The 23,064-nt window shown below is 49.4% G+C and overlaps 1 protein-coding gene across 1 annotated transcript; it reads left to right on the top strand.

The window, feature by feature from the left end:
* The first annotated feature begins 1,245 nt into the window (after positions 1–1,245).
* DUSP4 (dual specificity phosphatase 4) lies at positions 1,246–18,607 on the top strand. The gene is made up of 4 exons (XM_023216845.2): positions 1,246–2,170; positions 11,543–11,688; positions 13,278–13,497; positions 14,364–18,607. The coding sequence occupies exons 1-4, from the start codon at positions 1,738–1,740 to the stop codon at positions 14,747–14,749; spliced, it is 1,185 nt and encodes a 394-aa protein (XP_023072613.2). The 5' UTR covers positions 1,246–1,737; the 3' UTR covers positions 14,750–18,607.
* Positions 18,608–23,064: the final 4,457 nt, after the last annotated feature.

The following is a 23,064-nucleotide window of genomic DNA, read 5'->3' as shown; positions in this document are numbered from 1 at the left end:
CTCTGCAGCCTCCGAAACTGCGAGCGAGTCCTGTAACTCCCTTGCTCTGTGATTCTCACTAACAAGACTAGGCAAGATGTCGGGCGAATAATTTTTGGCTTCTGCACGGTCCCCACCGTGTGCGTGCACAAACCCCCAGCCAAAAGCCGCCTCTGGGAAATTAAACGCAAAAGAGAAATGGGGATGGGGAGGGCTGTTACGTGACCAAGAAAAAGGGATGCCCAGAAACCTGAATCAGGCCCAGAGCTGAAGTCCTTTCAAAAGGTCATTTTTTGCGGGTACATTTTCCAGGGTCCAGCTCCGCAGCAAATGTGGACCCTGTCATTTCCTGAAAGGATAATTCACAACTATGCAAAATAGGGTGAAGACGTTTCCCAAACCCGAAAACCTTGTTTTTCCCCCGACCAGGGTTAAACAAACATCTTTTAGGAAGCGTGGACAGGAGTGTAGACGGCTCTCCTCCCTCGGAACACCATTCCGGCAATTAATGCCTCCCTTTGGGTCGTAAAGCAACAAACCCCACACCTCACTCGGATCCTGGGCTTCGGGCGGGAGGACTTTCTCTTTCATCTTCCAAGCAGGGGGTTGCCCACGTTCCTGAGGAAGCTATACAACTGATTTAATGGCTTTGGATGAAAATCGATCACGCTAATACAAACTACGTCTCAGGAATAGCATTTTCGGAAAGGACTGGCCGGTGGAAAGCGCACGGGGAGTCTGGGGCTAGGAAGTGCCAGGCCCCGCCGGGTGGGCAGCGGCGCTCTGGTCCCCTCTCCACTTGGGTACCCGGGAGAGACCTGTGGGGCTGTCACGCTGGGAAGCGCGAAGGTGTAAAGGGATGAAAGCTCAAACCCGAGCCCCGGCCTCCTCAGCCGGCTATATTCCTTTGACGCCGCCCGCCTAGCGGCGGGGTGCAGCGGCGGCACAGGTGCCAGTGTCGGGTTGGAGACGCGGCGCAGCCTGGGCCAGCGGGCAGACGGCGAAAGGCGCCGCGCGCTCCATTCACAAAGTCCGGGCGCTGCCTGCAGCTCGCGGCGGGTCGGAGGCCGCCTCCCTCTTCCTCTCGGCCTCGGTTTTATGAATGGGCCTGGCTGCGAGCACCCGGCGCCCTGTTTACTCCGCTCTTTGTGACGTCGAGTTCCCGTGACCAGGCACCAGCGGCCGCGCTCCATTCAAGCTCTGGCGAGGGGGTGGGAGGAGGGGCCCGGAGGGGGCGGGCGAGGGCGCGGGGCCCGGAATGGAACGGGGCGGGGCCTGGCGGGGTAGTACCTAGCGCCCCCTCCCCCGGGAGCGCGGAGGAGCATTAATAAATCTCTAAGCCCAGGAGGAAACTCTGGCTGGGGTAGTGAGCCGAGCGCCGGGGGAGCGTGGGGAGCGGCAGCGCCTGCGCCGGTGGCGACAGGAGCCGCGCGACCGGCAAAAATACACGGGAGGCAGCCGCCGAAGAGTCCGCGGTCCTCTCCCATAAACACACTCTCCTCCACCGCCGCCTTCCCCTCCGCGGTGCGCGCCGCCCGGCTGGGCACCCAGGCCGCTCCAACTGCTATGTGACCGCGAGGCTGCAGGAGGAAGGGGACAGGGGAGAAGAGGCTCGCCCGCGGGAGCCCCTGAGGACCAAGTTTGGGGCCACTTCTGCGGGCGTCCCTTCTTAGCTCTCACCCGCCTCTTCCTGCAGCCTAGGCAGCCCGGGTGCCCTTCTCTTCCTCGCGCGCCCAGCCGCCTCTGTTCTCGGCGACCATGGTGACGATGGAGGAGCTGCGGGAGATGGACTGCAGCGTGCTCAAAAGGCTGATGAACCGGGATGAGAACGGCGGCGGCGCGGGCGGCAGCGGCAGCCACGGCGCCCTGGGGCTGCCGAGCGGCGGCAAGTGCCTGCTGTTGGACTGCAGACCGTTTCTGGCGCACAGCGCGGGCTACATCCGAGGCTCGGTCAACGTGCGCTGCAACACCATCGTGCGGCGGCGAGCTAAGGGCTCCGTGAGCCTGGAGCAGATTCTGCCCGCGGAGGAGGAGGTGCGTGCCCGCTTGCGCTCCGGCCTCTACTCGGCGGTCATCGTCTACGACGAGCGCAGCCCGCGCGCCGAGAGCCTCCGTGAGGACAGCACCGTGTCGCTGGTGGTGCAGGCACTGCGCCGCAACGCCGAGCGCACTGACATCTGCCTGCTCAAAGGTAAACGCGGGCTCCGGGCGCTAGCTGGAGGGGAGATGGAGGGGGTCTTGGCGGCCTGCACCTTATTGGCACGGGAAGGAGTTCCCGGGGTGATTCGTGATTGCGGGGATCCCCGCGCGCCCTTTTGTGTGTCAGTGTGTACAGGTTTGCAAGGTGTCTGTGCAAGTGAGAGCTTCAAGTTCTCAGGGACAGTGTGGACGGGTTTCCCCGCTCACCTGCAATTCCGCACCGTCCTAGCGAGGCCCCGTTTATTGACACTAACCGTCCTGGCCTCGAGGATGAAGCGGCGACTCTGCGCGGCCCATCTTGAGTCCCGGGAACAGTTCCCAAGTACCACGGGGCGCGTGGGGACAAGATAGGCCTGTTGGTTTGGCTTGCCAGGGCCCTGCACTGAGCCGGACCTGGAGAATCAGAGAGGTGGGGAAAAGGGTGAAGAGGAGTGGGCGCCGAGGTACAATTGGCCCTGCCAGTTTCACTGAAAACAAGACCCTGGCAAATGCAGAAAGGAGATTGGGTTGCACACACTGTATAGAGCGATCTGTATCTGCGTTCCCGCTGCCCAACTCCGAGCTCAGCTTGGAAGGTGGCCAATTCCCGTCCCGGGTTAGATCCATGCTCTAGGAGCGGGAGGCTGGAGGACTGGGTATCTGGGGGACGCCGGGCGGAACCGGTCCTCTAGCTCCTGCAAATCCGGGCAGCGGAGAATGACCACCTTTTGTTCAGCTCGGATTTTCGACTATCTGATGGCGGCGCGTGCCGGATTTTAGCGAGCCCTGGCGAAACTCTTGGCGGCGGGGCTGCCTGGTCACATTTGTAGTCAGACATCCCGGAAAAATCGTGTGCCGTCCGAGTCCCTGGAGGGACCGGGGGCCCCGCCACACCTGCAGGGCCGGGTGGGTCCGCGGCCCTCGGGCTAGGGAGCGGACAGGGCGCGTGGGGTCCGGGCGCTCCCTGCCGCGCTGCGCCCCCCGCCTCCCGCTGCCGCATTCCACGCATTCTTTCGTGCGGGTAGGGTCTGCGCTTCCGAGCCCGGGAGGCATTTCGGACCCCCCCACACCTCATCAAAGAGCCGCTCCTCCCCCTGCAGGCGCCTTCGCCGCCTCCCTCCTTTCCTTTCCTTTCCTTTCCTTTCCGCTCCTCTTCCGACCTGTCCACCAGGGAGGAAGGGAGCTGGAGGGGGGTGGAAACCTCTCCCCTCCAAAAAACACAACAAAATTGCTCAGTGCTGAGGAGCCAGGTTCGCCCCTGCAGAACAGCGGGGGGCTTTGTTCTCCGCAGTTGTTTCCTGCCCATTTGACCTGTCAGCTGCTGGGGAAAGGCTGCTGGTGACCTTTGGTTGAACTGCTAAGGCGATTTTGCTGATTTTTCTTTCTTTTTCCGCGGGGGCCGTCTTTTGCCCCTCCAATTGAGCCCAGTCCCCCTCCCTTCTCCCCAAAGCGCTCCAAGAGAAAGTGCCAGGAAGGGGCTTGTCCCGGAAGGCCTGACCGCTGAGCGGGGCCAGGTCCTGATTAGGCCACCAGGGTGGGCGTCCATTGTTTGAGCTTGTCGGCGCCGGTGGGAGAGATGAGGGCAATTCCTCTGGGACGCAAGTCGCCTCGAGTGGCCGGGGCTGGCCGGGATGTTCCGTGCACGGCGCTGCCCTCGAGTCCCCCCGATGGAGAGCGCGGGCGCGCCTTCCTTCCCTGGCCTCCAAACCCGGGACCCGCGAGAACACAGGAGGGCTGGGGCTGGGCTCCAGCCCCACGTGGAGTCTGGGTTTGTTTTGTTGTGTTTTGGTTTCCTTCCTGGAAGAAATCCCGAGGGGACCGCCTTAGAGCGGCATCTCCGGGACCTCGTCCCTTGGGCTTCCGGGGTTGCAGCCACTTAGGCCCCGCTCCCGGGTAAAGAGGGATTATTTTTTAAGGTTTATTCCCAGGGCGCGCGGCATTTCCCTGTCCCTCGTGAATCCCGTTGACAGTCCCCCTCCCCAACCTCCTCCGTTTCCTCAGCCAGACCGATTCGAGAGCCCTGGAGATTCTGGGCAATGCTAGTGACTGGGTGGGATAGGCCTCTTGGTAAAATGACAGCCGTCCGGTGTGTGGTGAGGTGCCTGGCCAACGGAAGAGAAGTATTTTAAAGGGCTGTTTCCTCCTGGAGCCTGCACTGCCTCTCGTAGTCGGCCCCGATGCGGGCAGGAAGGATCATGTTCTGCATCTCCAGGTGGACATCCTTGCAGATGGAGATGTGCAGGCCGGGGCCACGGATTAGCTTCCGTCTCTTCTGGAATAGCCCCTCCTCCCCTGCCCCCTGTAACCAGAAGTTCAGCTTCTACTTCACAAGCAAAGGGAGCCTGTCCGTGGAAGCAAGCACTTAAAATTGAGAGGTGGGGGAATCTTCCAGCTTGCTCTGTAGTGGTGATGAACATCTTTGAGGTTAATTGGGCCCTATTCGGTTTAGCTTAGCTGATTTTGACATATGTGTTCAGCAGAGGCCATCTTTAACCCAGTTCCTCTTCTTGCTGTTTGCTCTCTAATGGAAAGCATCCCTAGAGAGGTCAGAAAGAAAAAGTCAGTATCTGCTCCCACAGCTCTGCGGGAAGGGGCTGGGGAAGGAAATCAAGGTGTCTCCCAGGTCTCCAGATACACCTCCCTTCCGCGCCTGGAAGCCAGTGCAGTGGATCAAATGTGGTTTCCCGGGAGGGGGCTCTGGGGCAGAGACCTAAAGAGGAATTTTGAGAAGCAAAGGAAGAAAAAGCTCCTTAGATTATCTTTAGTAAATGCCTTAATTGATGAAGGGTTGGAGAATTTGTTTCCTACTGGAGTTGTTCATTTTATTTTCCAGTGAGGAAATTTATGTATGTTTCATTTCATGTGTGCCTGTGCATGTCTGTAGAGCAGGACAGGAAGCCAGTGGAAGGCCTGAGGGTTGGTGTCTGCCATTCTTGGAGGGGTTAGGGGAAGCAGTAAAAGCAACAGAATATTTTCAGAAGTGATAGTAGCATTCCCAGCCAAAGCTATCTAATTGTCTGAATTAATTGTATTTTAAAATTCAGTTTTTCTATTTCTGCCACGTTGAGGGGTTACTTCACGTTGAATTGGTTACTCCATGCAGGTGGCAGGAGGTAAACTTCGCTTAATACCAATAAAGTACAACCTAGCCTTAGCATTTCCTTGATTACCCGACTTTTGCTAAAAGCAATAACGAAAAATCTAATGTTTTCTATCTTTGCTAGTAAAGGATTTCCAGTGGGGTAACTTTTTAAAAACTCATTTAACTTAAAATCCTGTAAGGCATTTTTAGGGTCAGTTTGGAAATTTTAGTTTTTCAGATTTTATCACAATACACTTCTTGAAATCCCTTTCTCTCTCATTCATAAATCCTTGGATTAGAGTTTGAGACTCCCCTGGTCATTAGAGAAGGACAAAAAGAGCTTTTTCTTGCCCTATTCTTTGCCTTTAATAACTCCAAATAACAAAACAGTTTGTTATGCAAAAAGATTTCAGGTATCAAAACATTGCCTTCGTTTCCACCTACCCAAAACTTCCCTCAGCCTTTGTCAGTTCTTATTTGAAAGCTGTCCTGGAGCTGTCTGAGAAATGGGGAAGATCATCTAGATATTTCAGTTTTTCCTTCCAATCACCCTATAGTACCCGATAGCCTCCAATAGCCCAGGGCCTGACCATACAGTCCCTGATATTACCCTTTCTGTAGAAAACAGTCACTAAGGCCAATGATGAATGTGGGGGAAGAGGGGCACACTTAACAGCTCTGGAAACTCTGGTGACATTTTTCCGTTTTTTCTCTCTCTAACCCCACCATTGCTATCTCTGTCTTCAGTTCCCCAGGAGGGCAATGGCATCAAACAGCACAGCTCTGGGGGATGTCAATATCGCATAACTTTTCTACCTAAAGGGAAAGTGACTAGCTTTTCTGCTTCCAAATATAATAGCTTTTCTGCTTGCAAATGTAATACAATGCCCATGACAGCCAAGGATTGGAAGTGTAAGTGCTAGGCCTTGCAGGTAATTTTTAACCCAGATTGTAATTCGTTAAATAATTACAATGAAGCAAACTCACTTCCTTGGGCGTCATTTACATTGGATGTTTCCAACTAACAAAAGTAACTAAAGACAGATGTAGGTGAAAATTGAAAGTGAAATTTGACCCTTTAGACCATCACAATTTCTTTGGGCTTATCCTAGGTGCTTATAGGAGAGGTGGGCTCCACCCACAAAAATGGGTTGCTCAGAAAAACAGGGAGAGAGAAAAGGGTGGCCACTTTACTGAACCAAGAAATTACTTGAAAAAAAATCAGAACATCTGAAACCAGATAGCAGATTTCCTTACCGGGAGGCAGTTCCCAGCTAACAAAGAGGAAGCACGACGGGAAGAAAAGTTCACTCCAACAGAAGGCAGTTGGCTGAATATAGCAGATTGCCCAGGAGGACTGGGAGAGACTGCAAACCAGTTCGAGCCCCCAGCATGGCGTTAGGTGTCAGCCAGCTGGCAGGAAGGTCCAGGTGTCTGTGTTCAGAGTCTCAAGGTGAGAAGTTCACTTAGTTGGATTTTAAATACAGCTCAACATTTACATCGGTGCTTACTAAGTCAACACTCACCTAAAGTAGAGTTCCCAAAGGCAAATGGCCTTCAAACAACCCCAGACTTTCTTGCAAGAGCATGACTTTTCTGGCAAGAGCAAGGCCATGAGCCCTGCCTGGGATCTGGCACTATTCTGAGTGTTGGGGGCGTAATGGGGAAAAAGTGGCAGCCATGTTAAGATCCATGATCAAGGCCGGGTGTGGTGGCTCATGCCTGCAATCCTAGCACTTTGAGAGAAGGAGGCAGGCAGATCACTTAAGGCCAACGTGGCAAACTTGGTCTCTACAAAAAATATAAAAATTAGCCGGGCGAGGTGGCATGTGCCTATAGTCTTCAGCTACTAAGGAGGCTGAAGCAAGGAGATTGCTTGAGCCCAGGGAAGTAAAGGCTACAGTGAGCCATGATCATGCCACTGCACTGCAGTCTGGGCGATTGAGTGACAGTGACAGACCCTGTCTGAGGGAAAAAAAAGATCCATGACCATTGTCATCACCAAAGGACAGTCTTCCCCATCACAAATCCCATTAACAGTGCTATTATGGTGATATTATCAGAGCTACATCGATCTGCCCTTTTTAAAGTACTTTTACATACATTATCTCCTACTCCTGCAAGGGATGGGGGAGTGCGGGGGAGAGCTTCTGATGAGGGGTCCTCATTTCCACTAAACTTTGAAAATTGCCTTCCTGTATGAGGATGTGAAGAGGAGGAGGCACGGCGGAGTTGAAATGTAGATGGAGTTATTCTTCAAGTAAGTCTGATGAAAATCACACTCTTTTTTTCTTCCAGACTTTAAAATTATAAAATAAAGGTGATAAAATGAGAGATTTAGGAATAGAAAATATATTCTTGAATAAGAACATGGGAAAAACAGGTTGAAATTAGTAAGAAACCTATTATGGAATTACATTCAGTAGGACACAGATAACGTTCAATACATTCATTTCATACCTTCAGAGGACATAGGAAAAACAGAATTCATTCATTCAGAATGGCACATCTGATAATGAAATTATTCAGAAGATAGAAATGCAGAATTTAGGCACCTGCTGCTTCAGAGCTGGCAAAACCGACCCACAAATAAGTAGATCCTGGATATTTAGAAGTACAGGATACTGGAACTTAAAGATCATTATAATAATAAATTTTTACATTTTGAGAGTGGGAAAAACCAGAGTTGAGGAGGGAACATACTCGTCCAAGTTCCACAACTCGAGTTGGACTTACATCTGGATCTGTCTCCACTTCTCCTTGCACACCTGCTAGGGGCACGGGATGGAGCCCTGCCCCTTTGCAGACAATGAAAATAAGCTTTCACTGTCATGATTTTTTTGGGATAAAACTTGGTGGTCTAAATCTAGCTCTTGAAAGAGCTGTGGCTATGGTACTTGCATGGATTTGGGGATGGATAGGAGGGACTGAGTGGAAGTAGCCTTAGAATAATCTTTTTTTGACCCTGCCCACAGTAAGAAACACATTTTAATTTATATCGTGACCCGGGAGAGGGATACATGCACATCTGAAAAAATGTTCCATGAAATGATATCCTCTTTAAGGGTAATATATCCTCCTAATTCCTATTCTATTGTATTCAGTTTTTAAATGTGGGTCATGACTCTTTAATGACAGCCTGGATTAGGAAAGCAATGGATAGAAGCAGAGTTTGGTGAAATATCAGCAGTGCCCTATTTGGATCAGTTCTGTCTTTGCATGAAAAGTCTGTCTTCACTTGATGAAACCTGCAGGCACTGCCCCTGGAGAAGGGCCCACCAGGAAGGGATGGAAGGCAGAGGTGGCATAGATTGACACCCAGAGGTGACTTACTGGGCCTTGGCCCTGTGGGAGGTGGACTTGAGCAGCTTCTTCCACCGATGGATGAATGCTAACTTGCATGCATCCTCCCGCATCACCTTCACTGTGTCCTCAGGGCTCCACCAACCCAGAGCATATCGTTCTCACCCATGAGTGCTGGCCTGAGTGCAGCCCAGGGCCTACCAGAAGGAACTCCCTTTAGTGTAGCATCTTGTGACAACCAGCCACAGACCCCAAAAGCTGGCGACCATTGTCAGGGATGAGAACCTTCCCAGTGCTCCTGCCCCTTGAGTGAATTTGCTTCTTCACCTTGTTCCTTTTTGCTTGTTCTTTAAAACTCCCCCAGAGGAAACTGACTTTCCCATAATCATTTTTCTGCTGCCTTCTAATGGTGCCTTTTCGAGACAGTTGTGATCAGCCTGGGGGAGATGTCAAATGGCCCCCTCAGGCCAGATCTAGCCTGTTTCCCACCTAATGGGTCACATGGGCACTCCCTGCCTCCCACACCACTCTGTGGCCAGCAGCTGGCTCCAGGTCCCTGACAAGGGTTCTGCTGAGTGGCAGCAATGGCCACGCCTGGGAGAGAATATGGAACCCTTCCTCTTTCTTCACTGTGAGGTCTGGAGGTCTTCCGAAACCAGGAGACAGGTTTCTGGGAGAGCAGGCTGTCAAATGTGCAGTACCTTACCAGCCTTACCCCGTCCCCTGGTTCCTCTTTGGCCTTTGAGGATCTCTGCTGAGGGTGCCCTTTACCCAAGGGCACCCCTCCATGTAGGCACCGAGAAGGGAAAACGTCCTAATCTGTCTCCCTGATGCAAGGCACAGAGCCTGGCTGTTGGAACCAGTCCTCAAAGGCCTCTGTGCAGGGGACTTTCATCACCTCTTACAGACAACGAAGAGGCTCTGAGAGGTTCAGGAGGCCCGGGCTGCACAGCTGATAAATGCTCCGAGTGGGGTGCAACCTCATAGCAGAGCCTGTGCCCTTTCCGGAACTTCACTCCAGTGCCCTGTTCCATACCCTCAGCAATGGGGACAACATCCTCTCAGCTGCTCTGGGCTCTTCCTGCTTCTCCAGCCCTGAAGGCCGCTCTGCTCTGTGACCATGGGGCCTGCCCTGGCACTCCTGGGCCACCCAACCATTCACTTTCAAGTGCAGGTGACAGCTTATCTGTCTTGGTGGTGAGTTTTTGCAGGACACCACCTGTGTCTAACATGTCATTTAAAAATGTGTTTTAATAGCTCAGATTATGTAATAGACACAAAAGGATCATGTAGTTACAATTTTTGCAAATCCTAGAGAAGTATATAGAGTAACGAGTGATGGCTTGGGATACAAGTGCTCAACCACTGTTAATGATTGGGTTTCCCTTCCACTTTCTCCGAAAGGGAGCATGGACCAAAGTTTCCCATCACTGAGGCCCCTGAGGGACTTCAGCTGCAGACAGATATTTCCTTCCTCTTTCCCCATCCTCTAATTACTGCATTTTGGGCAGCAGTGATGGCAGCCGAATAAGGAAAGGGGTTTATGATGGGAGGGAGGGGGTGCTTCTGTGATGAGGTGGCTGCCGAGGCCACCAGCATGACCGAGGCTGGCGGTACCAGCCCTGCCAGCAGGTTTTCCATCCAGGGAGGCTGGTCACTGTGACTCAGCAGGAACAAGGGCCTGTGACCAGAGAGAGATCCATTTATATCCTGAGGGAGGGAGAGGAGGGGAATAGAGAAGCCTCCGGTCAGAGAGGAAAAAATGTACACCCTGTTTCTATAAGCCTTATGATGTGGTAGAGAACCGTTTCCTTCCTCTCAGTAGGAAGCAGTCTTTAGGGTTGGGATTTGGGGCAAGTGACTGACTCACCATCACATGTCTGCACATTGGAAAATTTCTATGAATGGCCCTAGGGCACAGAGGTCCTATGTCACTGTCATGAAGATTGTAAAGGTAGCGACACCCGGGACCGTCGGCCAACTTGTCATTGGAGTCAGTTGAATGGGTCTGTTGGAATGGCGGTTCTCCAACGCACAGGCCCCACTGAATCAATCAAATCCATTTCTGGCCCTACAGAAACTGCAAAATAAAAATAAAAGCAGGGCCATACATTGATAGCACTGTGAATTGGAAGTTGGCCGCGAAAGGAAGTCCCAGAGATTACAAGAAAGCCAGAGATAGGGCTTGAAAGGTTGCCTTTTTGGAGGGCCTTCCTGTGGCCTCTCCCTGAATCCCACCCGCCTCCACCCCTCCTGAATAGGAGCACCCACCCTATCCCATCTCAGCTGGCCATTTATCATCTTCTTCTTTTTTTATTTAAAAGATCTCCCTTCTGTGGAAGGTGACCCCACAGATAACCATTCCAGGGCTTACCCACTCTCAGGTCAGGAAATCCTCCCTTGCCCCAAACCTGCATGTAGCATGAGGGATTTATTTCGATTTCAGCCCATTTTCTCTTATTCTGGCCTCTTGGTGACAGAACAGCTGTTCATGAGGACGTGGAATGGGCATCTGCTCCCTTACTGAGATCCAGAAGAGTTTGTGCCAGGGTCATTTTGTTTTCCTTCTTTCTCACATTGAAGAACCTCCCCCGAGGAAGGGCTGGAATCAGGGGTGGCAGGTGTCTCTACAGGTGCTTAGTGTCCTTGGAATCCCAGCGTGACCTTCCCTTCTCTGTTTTGTCATTGCCCTGAGGAGCTACTCCGCAGAGTCCCTTCTGCACATCCCCTGCACGTCTTCCTTTGTATGTCTTCCTCTCTAACCCAGGTCTTGTCCATAAAGCTTATCCTTCCAGCTTTGCTGCAGTCCTGGCGAGTGTGTCCTCTGCATCTCTGGAAACCGCTCCATGGCCATTCTCTAGGTCCACAGCGCCACCCAGTGGCCAATAAGCACTCCAGTCTCTGCCTTTCCAAGCAGCCCGCCTGAGTCTGTAGGAGTCGAGTTCATTCTGACTTCTGCTGGCTTAGTGACCCCATTAACCTGAGCTTTCTCCTTTACAGGCGGCTACGAGAGGTTTTCCTCCGAGTACCCAGAATTCTGTTCTAAAACCAAGGCCCTGGCAGCCATCCCACCCCCGGTTCCTCCCAGTGCCACAGAGTCCTTGGACCTGGGCTGCAGCTCCTGCGGGACCCCACTACATGACCAGGTAGACTCGGGGGGCAGGGCTTGGAAGTGGGGGGCAGGGGCAGCGTAGGGGCCAAAGGATGCCTTCTTTTCAGAATTCCGAAGGTGTTTTTTGTCTTTGCTTTTGAGACAGTCTTGCTCTGTCACCAGAAGTGCAGTGGTGTGATCATAGCTCACTGCAGCCTCGAACTCCTGGGCTCAAGGGATCCTCCCTGGTAGCTGGGACTATAGGTGATGCTACCATGCCTGGCTAATTTAAGAAGTTTTTTTGGTAGAGACTGGGAGTCTTGCTTTGTTGCCCAGGCTGTTCTTGAACTCCTGGCCTCAAGTGATCCTCCTGCTTTGGCCTCCCAAAGTGTCAGGATCACAGGGGTGAGCCACCACATCCAATCCTGAGATTTTTTTAAGTCTTTGAATGTTATACCTCAATTTGGGGAGAATGTGGTGAACCCTGAGTATTGGGGTGGGAGGTTTGGTAGGGCCCATTTACTCCTTGGAAATCTTCCCTTTCCCTCTCTAAATATCCTCCTAAGAAAACAGTCTAAAGACATGACTCCCTGGCTTGACCTCTAGCGTGGTGTGTGGACAAGTGAGGAGGCCTCCAGAAGCCCTGGGGGACCTACAGTATGGGAAGCTGAGGTCATCCTCCTTTGAAGTAGCAGGCCATGAAATACATCTCAGTCCCCGACAGGCAGGCTGCCCCCATGCATCAGCCAAATGGACACAGATGGTCACCCACCCTCCCTCCAAGAAAACCTGCTTGAGCCACTGTGTTTCTTACAAGCCCACCCTCCAGCCCTTTCAGTTAGGTGGACTCTGCTGCCCACATCTCATGTGCTGAATTTAAGCCACCGTTGCCTCATTTAACCAAGATCCTTTCTCTTGTCTGTGTGGCCAAGAAGGCATCGGCTTATTTATTTATTTTTAGAGACAGAGTCTCACTCTGTTACCCAGACTTGAGTCCTGTGGCGCAATCATAGCTCACTGCAGCTTCGAACTCCTGGGCTCAAATGATCCTCCCATTTCAGCCTCCCAAGCAGCTAGGATTACAGATGTGCACCGTCATGCCAGGTTCATTTTTTGTAGAGACGAGGTCTCACTGTGTTGCCCATGTTGGTCTTGAACTCCTGGCTCACATGATCCTCCCACCTCAGCCTCCTAAAGTGCTGGGATTACAGGCGTGAGCCACCGCACACGTGTTTTTGATATGCCCAGTGAATACATATCCAACCAAATAAGTATCTAAACCACACAGCAAGTGGCTTGATGATTAGCAGTTATAAACTCAGTGTCACAGATGGTGCCATAAGGCCAGCATTGTCCTGCCGCTTCTTTGCCATGGGGGAGGTGGGCTGCAGAAGAGTCCCACAAGACTTTTCCTGCCCTGGTCTCCCTGCCCACAAGTAGAGAGCAAAGGCTGGGGAAGTCCCACTGGGCCCATCACCCCTCCAGGCGCTCCAGGAGGCTACAGGGGGAGCCTGGGAGGGCCAGGCTAGCAGGCATTCTCCCCGGGCCTGGAAAGGATAGCTCTTCTTAGACAAGCCTCCACTCCCTGTGCCAGGCACCTTACCCTCATGTCGTTTGGGGGCATTTGTTTCCCTTTCTGTGCAGGGGGGTCCTGTGGAGATCCTTCCCTTCCTCTACCTCGGCAGTGCCTACCATGCTGCCCGGAGAGACATGCTGGACACCCTGGGCATCACAGCTCTGTTGAATGTCTCCTCGGACTGCCCAAACCACTTTGAAGGACATTATCAGTACAAGTGCATCCCGGTGGAAGATAATCACAAGGCTGACATCAGCTCCTGGTTCATGGAAGCCATAGAGTACATCGGTAGGCTGGCCCTGCTCTCGGGTTCCTGGGTCCAAGGGCTGGTGGGAACGATGAGAAGGAACACATGTAAGCCTGGGTTGAGGGTGGACACGGGAGGCACTGAATCCAAGGATCGCCATTCCCCCTCTTCCTCACTAGGAAGGCTTGCATGTTGGATGTTTGGTTGGGAGGAAGGAGGAAAGATGGACCTACACCCAGGCTTAGCTTGCAGAGCCAGTCACCTTCCCCTTGGGTGGCTCCGGTGCCTAGATGGTAAGAGTTTTTGGATGCAGAGGAAGACACAGGGAGCACTGAGTCACAGTTTTTATTTTATTTCTATTTATTTATTTATTTAGAGACAGAGCCTTGCCCTGTCGCCCAGGCTGGAATGCAGTGGTGCCATCTCAGCTCACTGAAGCCTCTGCCTCCTGGGTGCATGTGATGCTCCTACCTCAGCCTCTGGAGTAGCTGGGACCACAAATGTGCCACCACACCCAGCTAATTTTTGTATTTTTGTAGAGACAGTTTCATCATATTGCCCAGGCTGGTCTTGAACTCCTGAGCTCAAGTGATCTGCCCACCGTGGCCTCCCAAAGTGCTGGGATTACAGGCGCGAGCCACCACCCTGGACCCTACTGTTTTGTTTCTGCAAATGGAAATCCTTGAACGGATAATGGGATTTAACGTGCTCCAGCATAGTGATTCGAGAAAATAGACCTCAGAATGGGGGGCATTCTAGAGACTCTCCCCCATGGGTTTTCTTAGTCCTTGGTCTAGCATGGCTAGTCCTTCCTTCAGAGCCCCCCACCCTCAGGTGCTGGCCAGAGCCCCTGGTCGGGGCCGGGGTCTGCAGAAACGTACACTAACCTGTTGAACCCTGTCCCCAGATGCGGTGAAGGACTGCCGCGGGCGCGTGCTGGTGCACTGCCAGGCGGGCATCTCGCGCTCAGCCACCATCTGCCTGGCCTACCTGATGATGAAGAAGCGGGTGAGGCTGGAGGAGGCCTTCGAGTTCGTTAAGCAGCGCCGCAGCATCATCTCGCCCAACTTCAGCTTCATGGGGCAGCTGCTGCAGTTCGAGTCCCAGGTGCTGGCCACGTCCTGTGCCGCGGAGGCCGCCAGCCCCTCGGGACCCCTGCGGGAGCGGGGCAAGACCCCCGCCACCCCCACCTCGCAGTTCGTCTTCAGCTTTCCGGTCTCCGTGGGCGTGCACTCGGCCCCCAGCAGCCTGCCCTACCTGCACAGCCCCATCACCACCTCCCCCAGCTGTTAGAGCTGCCCTGGGGGCCCCAGAACCAGAGCTGGCTCCCAGCAAGGGTAGGACGGGACGCATGCGGGCAGAAAGTTGGGACTGAGCAGCTGGGAGCAGGCGACCGAGCTCCTTCCCCATCATTTCTCCTTGGCCCACGACGAGGCCAGCCAGAATGGCAATAAGGACTCCGAATACATATTAAAAGCAAACAGAACACTCCGACTTAGAGCAATAACGGCTGCCGCAGCAGCCAGGGAAGACCTTGGTTTGGTTTATGTGTCAGTTTCACTTTTCCGATAAAAATTTCTTACCTCATTTTTTTAAGCAGTAAGGCTTGAAGTGATGAAACCCACAGATCCTAGCAAACGTGCCCAACCAGCTTTACTAAAGGGGGAGGAAGGGAGGGCAAAGGGATGGGAAGACAAGTTTCCCAGAAGTGCCTGGTTCTGTGTGCTTGTCCCTTTGTTGTCGTCGTTGTAGTTACAGGAATTTCGTTTTTTAAAAGAAATCTTCAATGGTGTGGTTTTCATTTCTCAGTCACCAACAGGTGAATATTTACGCTTAATAATAAAGTATTTATTAAGACTTTCTTCAGAGTATGTAAGTACAAGAAGTCTAGTGACAGTGGATTTAGAATATATTTATGTTGATGTCAAACAGCTGAGCGCAGTAGCATGCAGATGTCCAAGCAGGAAGTAAATGGTGTCTTGTAGATAGGTGCAGGGTAACCTGATGAGCAACTTGCATTTATTGCCACTGAGAAGCAGGCAGGGTGGGTGGGAGGAGGAAGAAAGGGAAGGATTAGGTTTGAATTGCCTTTTTTAAAAAAAAAAAAAAGAGAGAGACAGGATCTCACTATGTTGCCCAGGCTGGTCTCAAACTCTTGGGCTCAAGAGATTCTCCCACCTCAGCCTCCTGAGTGTCTGGGACTGCAGGCGTTTGTCATCATGACCAATGTGAATTGCTTTTGAAGCTGGTTCCTGGGCACCAGCTAGGCCACTGAAGCAATTTTAGACCACAATAAGTCAAGCTTTTTTCTCTCCAATGATCACTGGGTGATTGGAGCATTTTTCGCATAAACCTGCCTAAGACTTGTCTATCGTCTGTGATCAATGCCATACTACACTAAGGTGCTCCTGGAAAATTGGGTGCAGTTCAAATTTTCCTACAGCAAATCATTTGGCAAGGCCAGCCATTGGGGAAACCAGACAACTAGAGATAACCCTGAAATGAATCCTTTTGTAAATTGAAGCACCATCTTTTCTTTTTTGCATAAATTGGAGGTTTTAATTTTCGGGCAGTTACCTGAAGTGAAATATACCAACAATTTCTTGTGTTCTTTAAATTCCTAGTTAAGTATTTTCTCGAATCACTATGCTGGAGCAGGCTAAATCCCTCTTTTGAATTAAGAGGGGAATGGACACCACATTTCAGGTCTCCTGGAAGTGTGGAAGAGCAAGAGAGCATCAGTGAACTGATTGTGGATTGCTTATATCGGATTCCATTGGTATGAATTTCCCAAACTGGAAACCAAAGCGCCAGGGTGGGGTCGGGGCTGGCTGCTGCTGAGCCGGCTGGCCACTGGCTCCCGTGACGTGCATCATGGGCACGCAGGCGCCATTTTGAATCTGTTGCGGCACGTGGGTGCCGTTTTGAATTCTTAGTTCGGCCTTTCTACACGGGGAATGGCTTTGGAGGGAGACACATTTTCTGTGGGGAGGGTTGGGGGGGGAGGGAGGAGGGAACAAGCTACATGCTATTTTGTTTGTAGTATTGTGGAACAGTCTTGTTATGGAGTGCCAGATTAGAGGTTATTGCAAACTTGTCTAGAAGTGAGAGCATGATTTTTTTTTTTTTTTTAGCCGTTTGAGAGTCTACATCTAATGAACATTCTTGCTCACCCATAAATAATGTCAAGCTTCAATGTTACCGTCACGTTGGGATGCTGTTTTTCATCTGGCATCCTACACAGGACCAGGTTGGTTACCTTCCCTTCCATGGACCATGAACCTGTGATGGCATCATTCGTCCTGACTTTGCCAAGCTCTGCCTGTGGGTGAGGCCAGAGCTCCCATGGGCAATTTTTAGAAGAGCCAGAGGCTTCCTGCTTCCTCTGGAAATAACAGTTCAGGGTGAAGCATAGAGGGGTTGGGTTCCCAGACAATGGAACCATTTAAAGACAACACTGTTGGACATTCCCACTTTTTCCTTGATTCCTGGAAGTCCAGTGGGTTCTGCAGCTGAAAAAGTCCTGGGTCCCAGCAGCAGAGAGACAGGACGGAGGGGATGCTCGGGCGGGGAGGGACGATAACCTGCAGAATAGATGCCATTATTATAGAATGAGCACACATTTGCCAAAACTGTCCTGCTTTCCCAGACTGGATTCCTGCCATGGGGACAGTCGGAACTCAGGACTAGCTCCAGCGACATCTTTCCTCCCAATTCAAGCCGCCTATCACAATGTCAAAACAGCTATTTATAAAGCCATTTTCTTTGTACTTGATAACAACATGAGTCCCAAAACTTAGAACTAAAATAGGACATTGGCTTGATTGGAAAGAAGGACTTTTACAAAATTGTTCTTAAATCAGAAGCCTTTTGGATGACTTACAATATCTCTGATGAAGACACCACCCCAGGGTAAGTCCAAAAGGTCAGTGAGTTTCAATAGGCATGCATCCTCCCATGAAGGGATTCTGGTGACGGGAAGTTTCTGTAATGACAGGAAAGCATTGACACTCATTGATTGTCAACTTTGCTATTACCCATGAAAGACAGGATGTTCACTGGGTGTTCTGTAGAGTGAGGAATGCTGCCCATTCCCTCCCAGAATGTCTGGCCCAGGGGTGTGTGTGGAGGAACCTTGGGGGAAATGGACCAAGTTTTCCCACAGAGCAGTATTAGGCTGAAGCGCAGGTGAGCTGGTGACTGGTAGGCCCCAGCTCCATCATTCCCCCCTGAGGCCATTTTGTTTGGTTGCTCATCCAAACTGGATTCCAGAGAGTTTTCCAATTTGGGAAGCCATGAGAAAAGTTTTTAAATATTGGGAAGATGGAGAGAGGGAGATAGGATAGTTGACTCCAACATGACGGGAAGAGGCTGGAGATTGGGAATTGGCCACCAACCAAGCCTGTAGTAGTACAACCATGGTCACGTGTTGGAATTACCTGGGGAACTTTTTCAATTCTGATAGCCAGATTCTCCTAGACCAGTTCAACCAATTCTAGGGGGGACTCGGGCATCAGTGTGTTTCGTAGCTCCCCAGGTGGTGTCCCTGTGCATCCAAGCTTGGGAAACTGCCATACTTTCTGGATGTCAAGGCGCTGTTGGAGGCTGGGTGTGACAGCACAGAGCCAGATTGTCTTATGGAAACCACAGCCACGGGTTTGCCACTGGCTCAGCATGGCCTCACCGCCAGTCCCAGCCTGGCTGAGGGACAAGATGGTTTCTCTTGGGAGTTTGAGTGGAGCACCCTTCCAGGCGTTTTGAAAGCCAGCTGATCTGTGGATCCTTGTTAAGGGACTCTACAGTGTTTGGGTATTGATTTTTTCCTTGAGACCATCTTGTCCATCAATAAAGATGGAGGATGTCTCCTCTTTGAACCCCGCTTCCCCACCAGTACCGTGTCTCCCTTAGAGTTTATGAGTTATTCAAGGAGGAGGCTTCTTAAAGGCAGCAATGCAATTCTTGTAACTTGTGTAAATAGCCCCGTCTTTCAGAGTGATGTCATTTCTACATTTGATATGCCTGTATTTCTGTAGGATGTATATAGTTTAGGGGATTTTTTTTGTTTGGTTTTGTTTTTTAGAAGTCAATATGTCTGGTTTTATTTATTGCTTGAAAAAGATCATTTGAAAAAAATAAATACATTTTCAACCACTTCTGGCTTGGTTTAACCTTTCCTTGAAAACTGTTCTGCTGTTACGACTTGGAAGGGGAGGAAAGAACTGCTGGGTCAATTAATACTAACAGCACAGTGGAGATGGAGTCCATTTGTTTCCCTTCTTTTCTATTTTCTTTTTTTTTTTTTTTTTACGGAGCCCATTTGTTTTCCTTCTTTTCCTTTCTCTTCTTTTCTTTTTTCTTTTCTTTTCTTTCTTTCTTTCTTCCTTTCTCTTTCCTTTTCTTCTTCTTTTTTTTTTTTTTTCTTAGACAAGGTCTCACTCTGTCCCCCAGGCTGGAATGCAGTGGCACGATTGTAGCTCACTGTAACCTTGAACTCCTGAGCTCAAGCAATCCTCCTGCCTCAGCCTGCCAAGTAGCTGGTATTATGGGTGCACACCATCACACCAGGCTAATTTTTTTTTTTTTTTTTTTTGAGATAGGGTGTCACTCTGTCACCCAAACTGGAGTGCAATGGCACAATCTCGACTCACCACAATCTGCCTCCCAGGCTCAAGCAATTCTCCTGCCTCAGCCTCCTGAGTAGCTAGGATTATAGGCACATGCCATTATTGCCTGGCTAATGTTTTATTTTTGGTTTTTGTCTTTTTGAAATGGAGTTTCACTCTTGTTGCCCAGACTGGAGTGCAGTGGCACGATCTCGGCTCACCACAACCTCCACATCCCCAGTTCAAGTGATTTTCCTGCCTCAGCCTCAGGAATAGCTGGGATTACAGGCATGCATCACCATATCTCACTAACTTTGTATTTTTAGTAGAAATAGGGTTTCTCCATGTTGGTCAGGCTGGTCTTGAACTCCCGACCTCAGGTGATCTACCCACCTCGGCCTCCCAAAGTGCTGGGATTAGAGGCATGAGCCACCATGCCCAGCCTCCACCTGGCTAATTTTTAGTAGAGATGGGGTTTCACCATGTTGTCCAGGCTGGTCTTGAACTCCTGACCTCAAATGATCCACTCATCTCAGCCTCCTCAAGTGCTGGAATTATAGGTATGAGGCACCGCACCCAGTATTTTTTTTTTTTTTTTTAAAGAGACATGGTCTTCCTGTGTTGCCCAGGCTGGTCTTGAACTAAACCCAAGCCATCCTCCTGCCTCAGCCTTGCCACCGCACCTGGCATGAACCCCTTTTTGCTCCCTGAACACTCAAGGCAGGCGAGAGGAGAAGGCTGATACTCATCCCTAAGAGCCTGATTTCGCCACGCCATTCTCCAGTAGCAGAGAGACAAGGAAGAAGTAAATGATGAGAGATAGACAGTACTTCCTCTTAGCCTCTGCTATGTGTCTTCACTTAGGTCTTTAACATTGACCTCTCCCACCAAGAAGCCATCATTAGGCCTTTAAGATTGACCTCTCCCACCGTGGAGCCATCGTTGTATCCTGTACTTGGTTATAATAGAAGAATGCAAAAGGAATGACCACTCCTGGAACACCCCTCCCCACTGGGGAGGAGGTCCAGCCTGTCTCAGAGAATCTGAAGAAATTTTACCTCTTATTCCACTGGGATCATGAAAATGAGCACTATGTATCAAGGCCAGGTTGAAGAAGTAAGCTGATAAAGGTTATGTCATATGTCAGTGGTACCCCTGGTGCTGATTGTGGATTACTTGTATCAGATTTCATTGGTATGAGTTTCCCAAGCTGGAAACCAAAGGCATTAGTGAACATGCATTCCCACCATATCATGACAATTTAACATTGTGGAAGCACTGGCCAGTGTAATTCGCAAGGGAGAGAAATGATGTACACAATTTGGAAAGTGGGAGGTCAAATGATTTTCACATGATGCGTGTTAAACAAAAGGGAATCAACTGAGAAACCATCAGAGATAAGGTAATTCAGAAAGTGGTTGATCACAAAGTAAACATAAAAAACAGCTGTCCTATAGGAAACATCAATTAAAAATTAACTAGAAGTGGTAGAAAATCCCATTTGCAATCAAAACATACCTATGATAGACCTTAACAGAAATAGGATGTATACGATGGACATGGTGTAGCTCTGCCACGGGACACATAGAGACACTTGGAGAAAGCGGAACATACAGATGGTCCCCAATTTACCAGGGTTTGACTTTATGGTGGTGGAGAAGTGATATGCATTCAGTAGAAACCATTGAAAAAGGAAAATAAATCTCAGGACCCCCAAATCACTAAGCCAAATGGAACTCCGTAATAAATCTTGGGACCCCAAAAATCACTAGGCCACAAGGAAATCCCTTGTGAACAAAGGACAGACAGAACTCAAAGTCCTCTCTGCTCACCGTGAGACAAATGCTAATCTGATTGCTTCCTTTGCCATATTGTTTCTCTAAGAGACTAAGACCTAAGTGACTATTCCTGTAAATTGTGTTCTCAGTGGAAGGCTTATCAGAAATTCAAAAGAATGCAACTGTTTGTCTCTCATCTACCTATGACCTGGAAGCCCCCATCCCCACTTTGGGTCATCTCACCTTTCCAGATGGAACCAATGTACACCTTACATATATTGATGTCTCATGTCTCCCTAAAATGTATAGAACCACCATCGGGACCTCCTGAGGCTGTCTCACGGGCACATCCTTAACCTTGGCAAAATAAACTTTCTAAATTGACTGAGACCTGTCTCCGATATTTTGGGTTTACACCACACTACCCATACAGGCATCCTGACTTTCACTTTCAGTACAGTACTCTTTAAATTACATGAGATATTCAACACTTTGCTATAAAATCAGCTCTGTTGGATGATTTTGCCCAGCTGTAGGCTAATATGTCTTCTGAGCACATTTAAGGTGTGCAGTACTAAACTATGATGTTTGGTGGCTTAGGTGTATTAAATGCATTTTCAACTTACGATATTTTCAATTTGCAATGGGTTTATCGGGATGTAATCCCATCATAAATCAAGGAGCATCTGAACTGTATTCTAGAATAAGAACACCCAGTATTGAATAGTATGATGTCTCCATAAATTAACCTATACAGTTAATGGGATTGCAATCAAAAGAGCAAAAAGATTTTGGGAGGAACATGGCAAAATGATCTTGAATTCACCTGGAGAAATAAATATTCAGGAAAGCTTTGAAAAAAAAGTAACAGAAGGGAATCACACGGTGGAGAGAGAGAAATTTATGTCCTTTTGAATTGTCCATTTACTACTATTGTGATAAAAGTAGCTTAGCATTTTCACAGGAGATTATTCTTAAAATAAACATTGCTAGGCCCACCTAAGACTTAGAGACTCTACAAATTCCCACAAGATTCTGATTTACAAGCCAATTCAGCAATGTCCAACACAGGTTTCTCCTCTTCCATTCCTTTTCATTCAATCCCCTTCTAGCATAACAGCCCACAAACCAGAATGCTTTCGATTACTATCACTATATAACAATTTACCCAAGAACTTATTTTTGTAAACTAACAACGATTTGTTTTCTCACACATTTGTTAATTAGGAGCCCAAGAAAGGCTCTGTGGGCATTTCTTATTTGAGGGTCTCTCCCGTGGTTGCAGATGAATGTTTGCAGGGCTGTTCTTACTTGAAGGTTTGGTTGGGTTGGTCATCCACAATGGCTCACTTACAAATGACTGTTGATGTCGGTCATCAGCAGGGAGTTCCATTGTGACTGTTGACTTGAGTGCCTATACGTACTTTCTCCATCATGGTGGTTCTGGAATAGTCAGATTTCTTACATGACAGATCAGAGCATGAGTGTTCCAATGAACACAATGGAAGCTACCCACCTTTTATGATCTAGTTGCAGAACTCTCAGCACATCAGTTCCTCTCTACTAATTGGTTTCAAGCCTGCTCAGATCCAACGGAGGAGAGACAGACCCTGCCTCTTGATTGGAAGAGTGTCAAAAACTCTGTGTAGCCATTTTTAAAAAACCACCACTCAAAAAAACAGATAGTTATCTAGAAAACCTGAAAATGCAATTTTCACTACTAATCCGGAAACATTTGTCAGCTAACATAACACACACTGGATATTAGTAGTAACATCGATGATATCATGAATATCAAAGTGTGTTAACACTGGACATTAGCAGTAATATCAGTGATATTGTGAATAATATCACAGTTTGTTTAATATCACAGTGTGTTAACATTGGACATCAGCAGTAATATTGGTGATATTGTGAATAATATCACAGTGTGTTTAATATCACTGTGTGTTAACATTGGACATCAGCAGTAATATCAGTGATATTGTGAATAATATCACAGTTTGTTTAATATCATAGTGTGTTAACATTGGACATCAGTAGTAATATCGGCGATATTGTGAATAATATCACAGTGTGTTTAGTATCACAGTGTGTTAACATTGGACATCAGTAGTAATATTGGTGATATTGTGAATAATATCACAATGTGTTTAATATTACAGTGTGTTAGCACAAGATAGTAGTAGTAATATCGATATTTCATTAAAATCACAGTGTGTAAAAA

This window comes from Piliocolobus tephrosceles, chromosome 7 (genome assembly GCF_002776525.5).
Source record: "Piliocolobus tephrosceles isolate RC106 chromosome 7, ASM277652v3, whole genome shotgun sequence".
NCBI lineage: Eukaryota > Metazoa > Chordata > Mammalia > Primates > Cercopithecidae > Piliocolobus > Piliocolobus tephrosceles.
The sequence above is the reverse complement of the archived record's forward strand: the minus strand, read 5'-3'. Positions and strand labels throughout refer to the sequence as shown.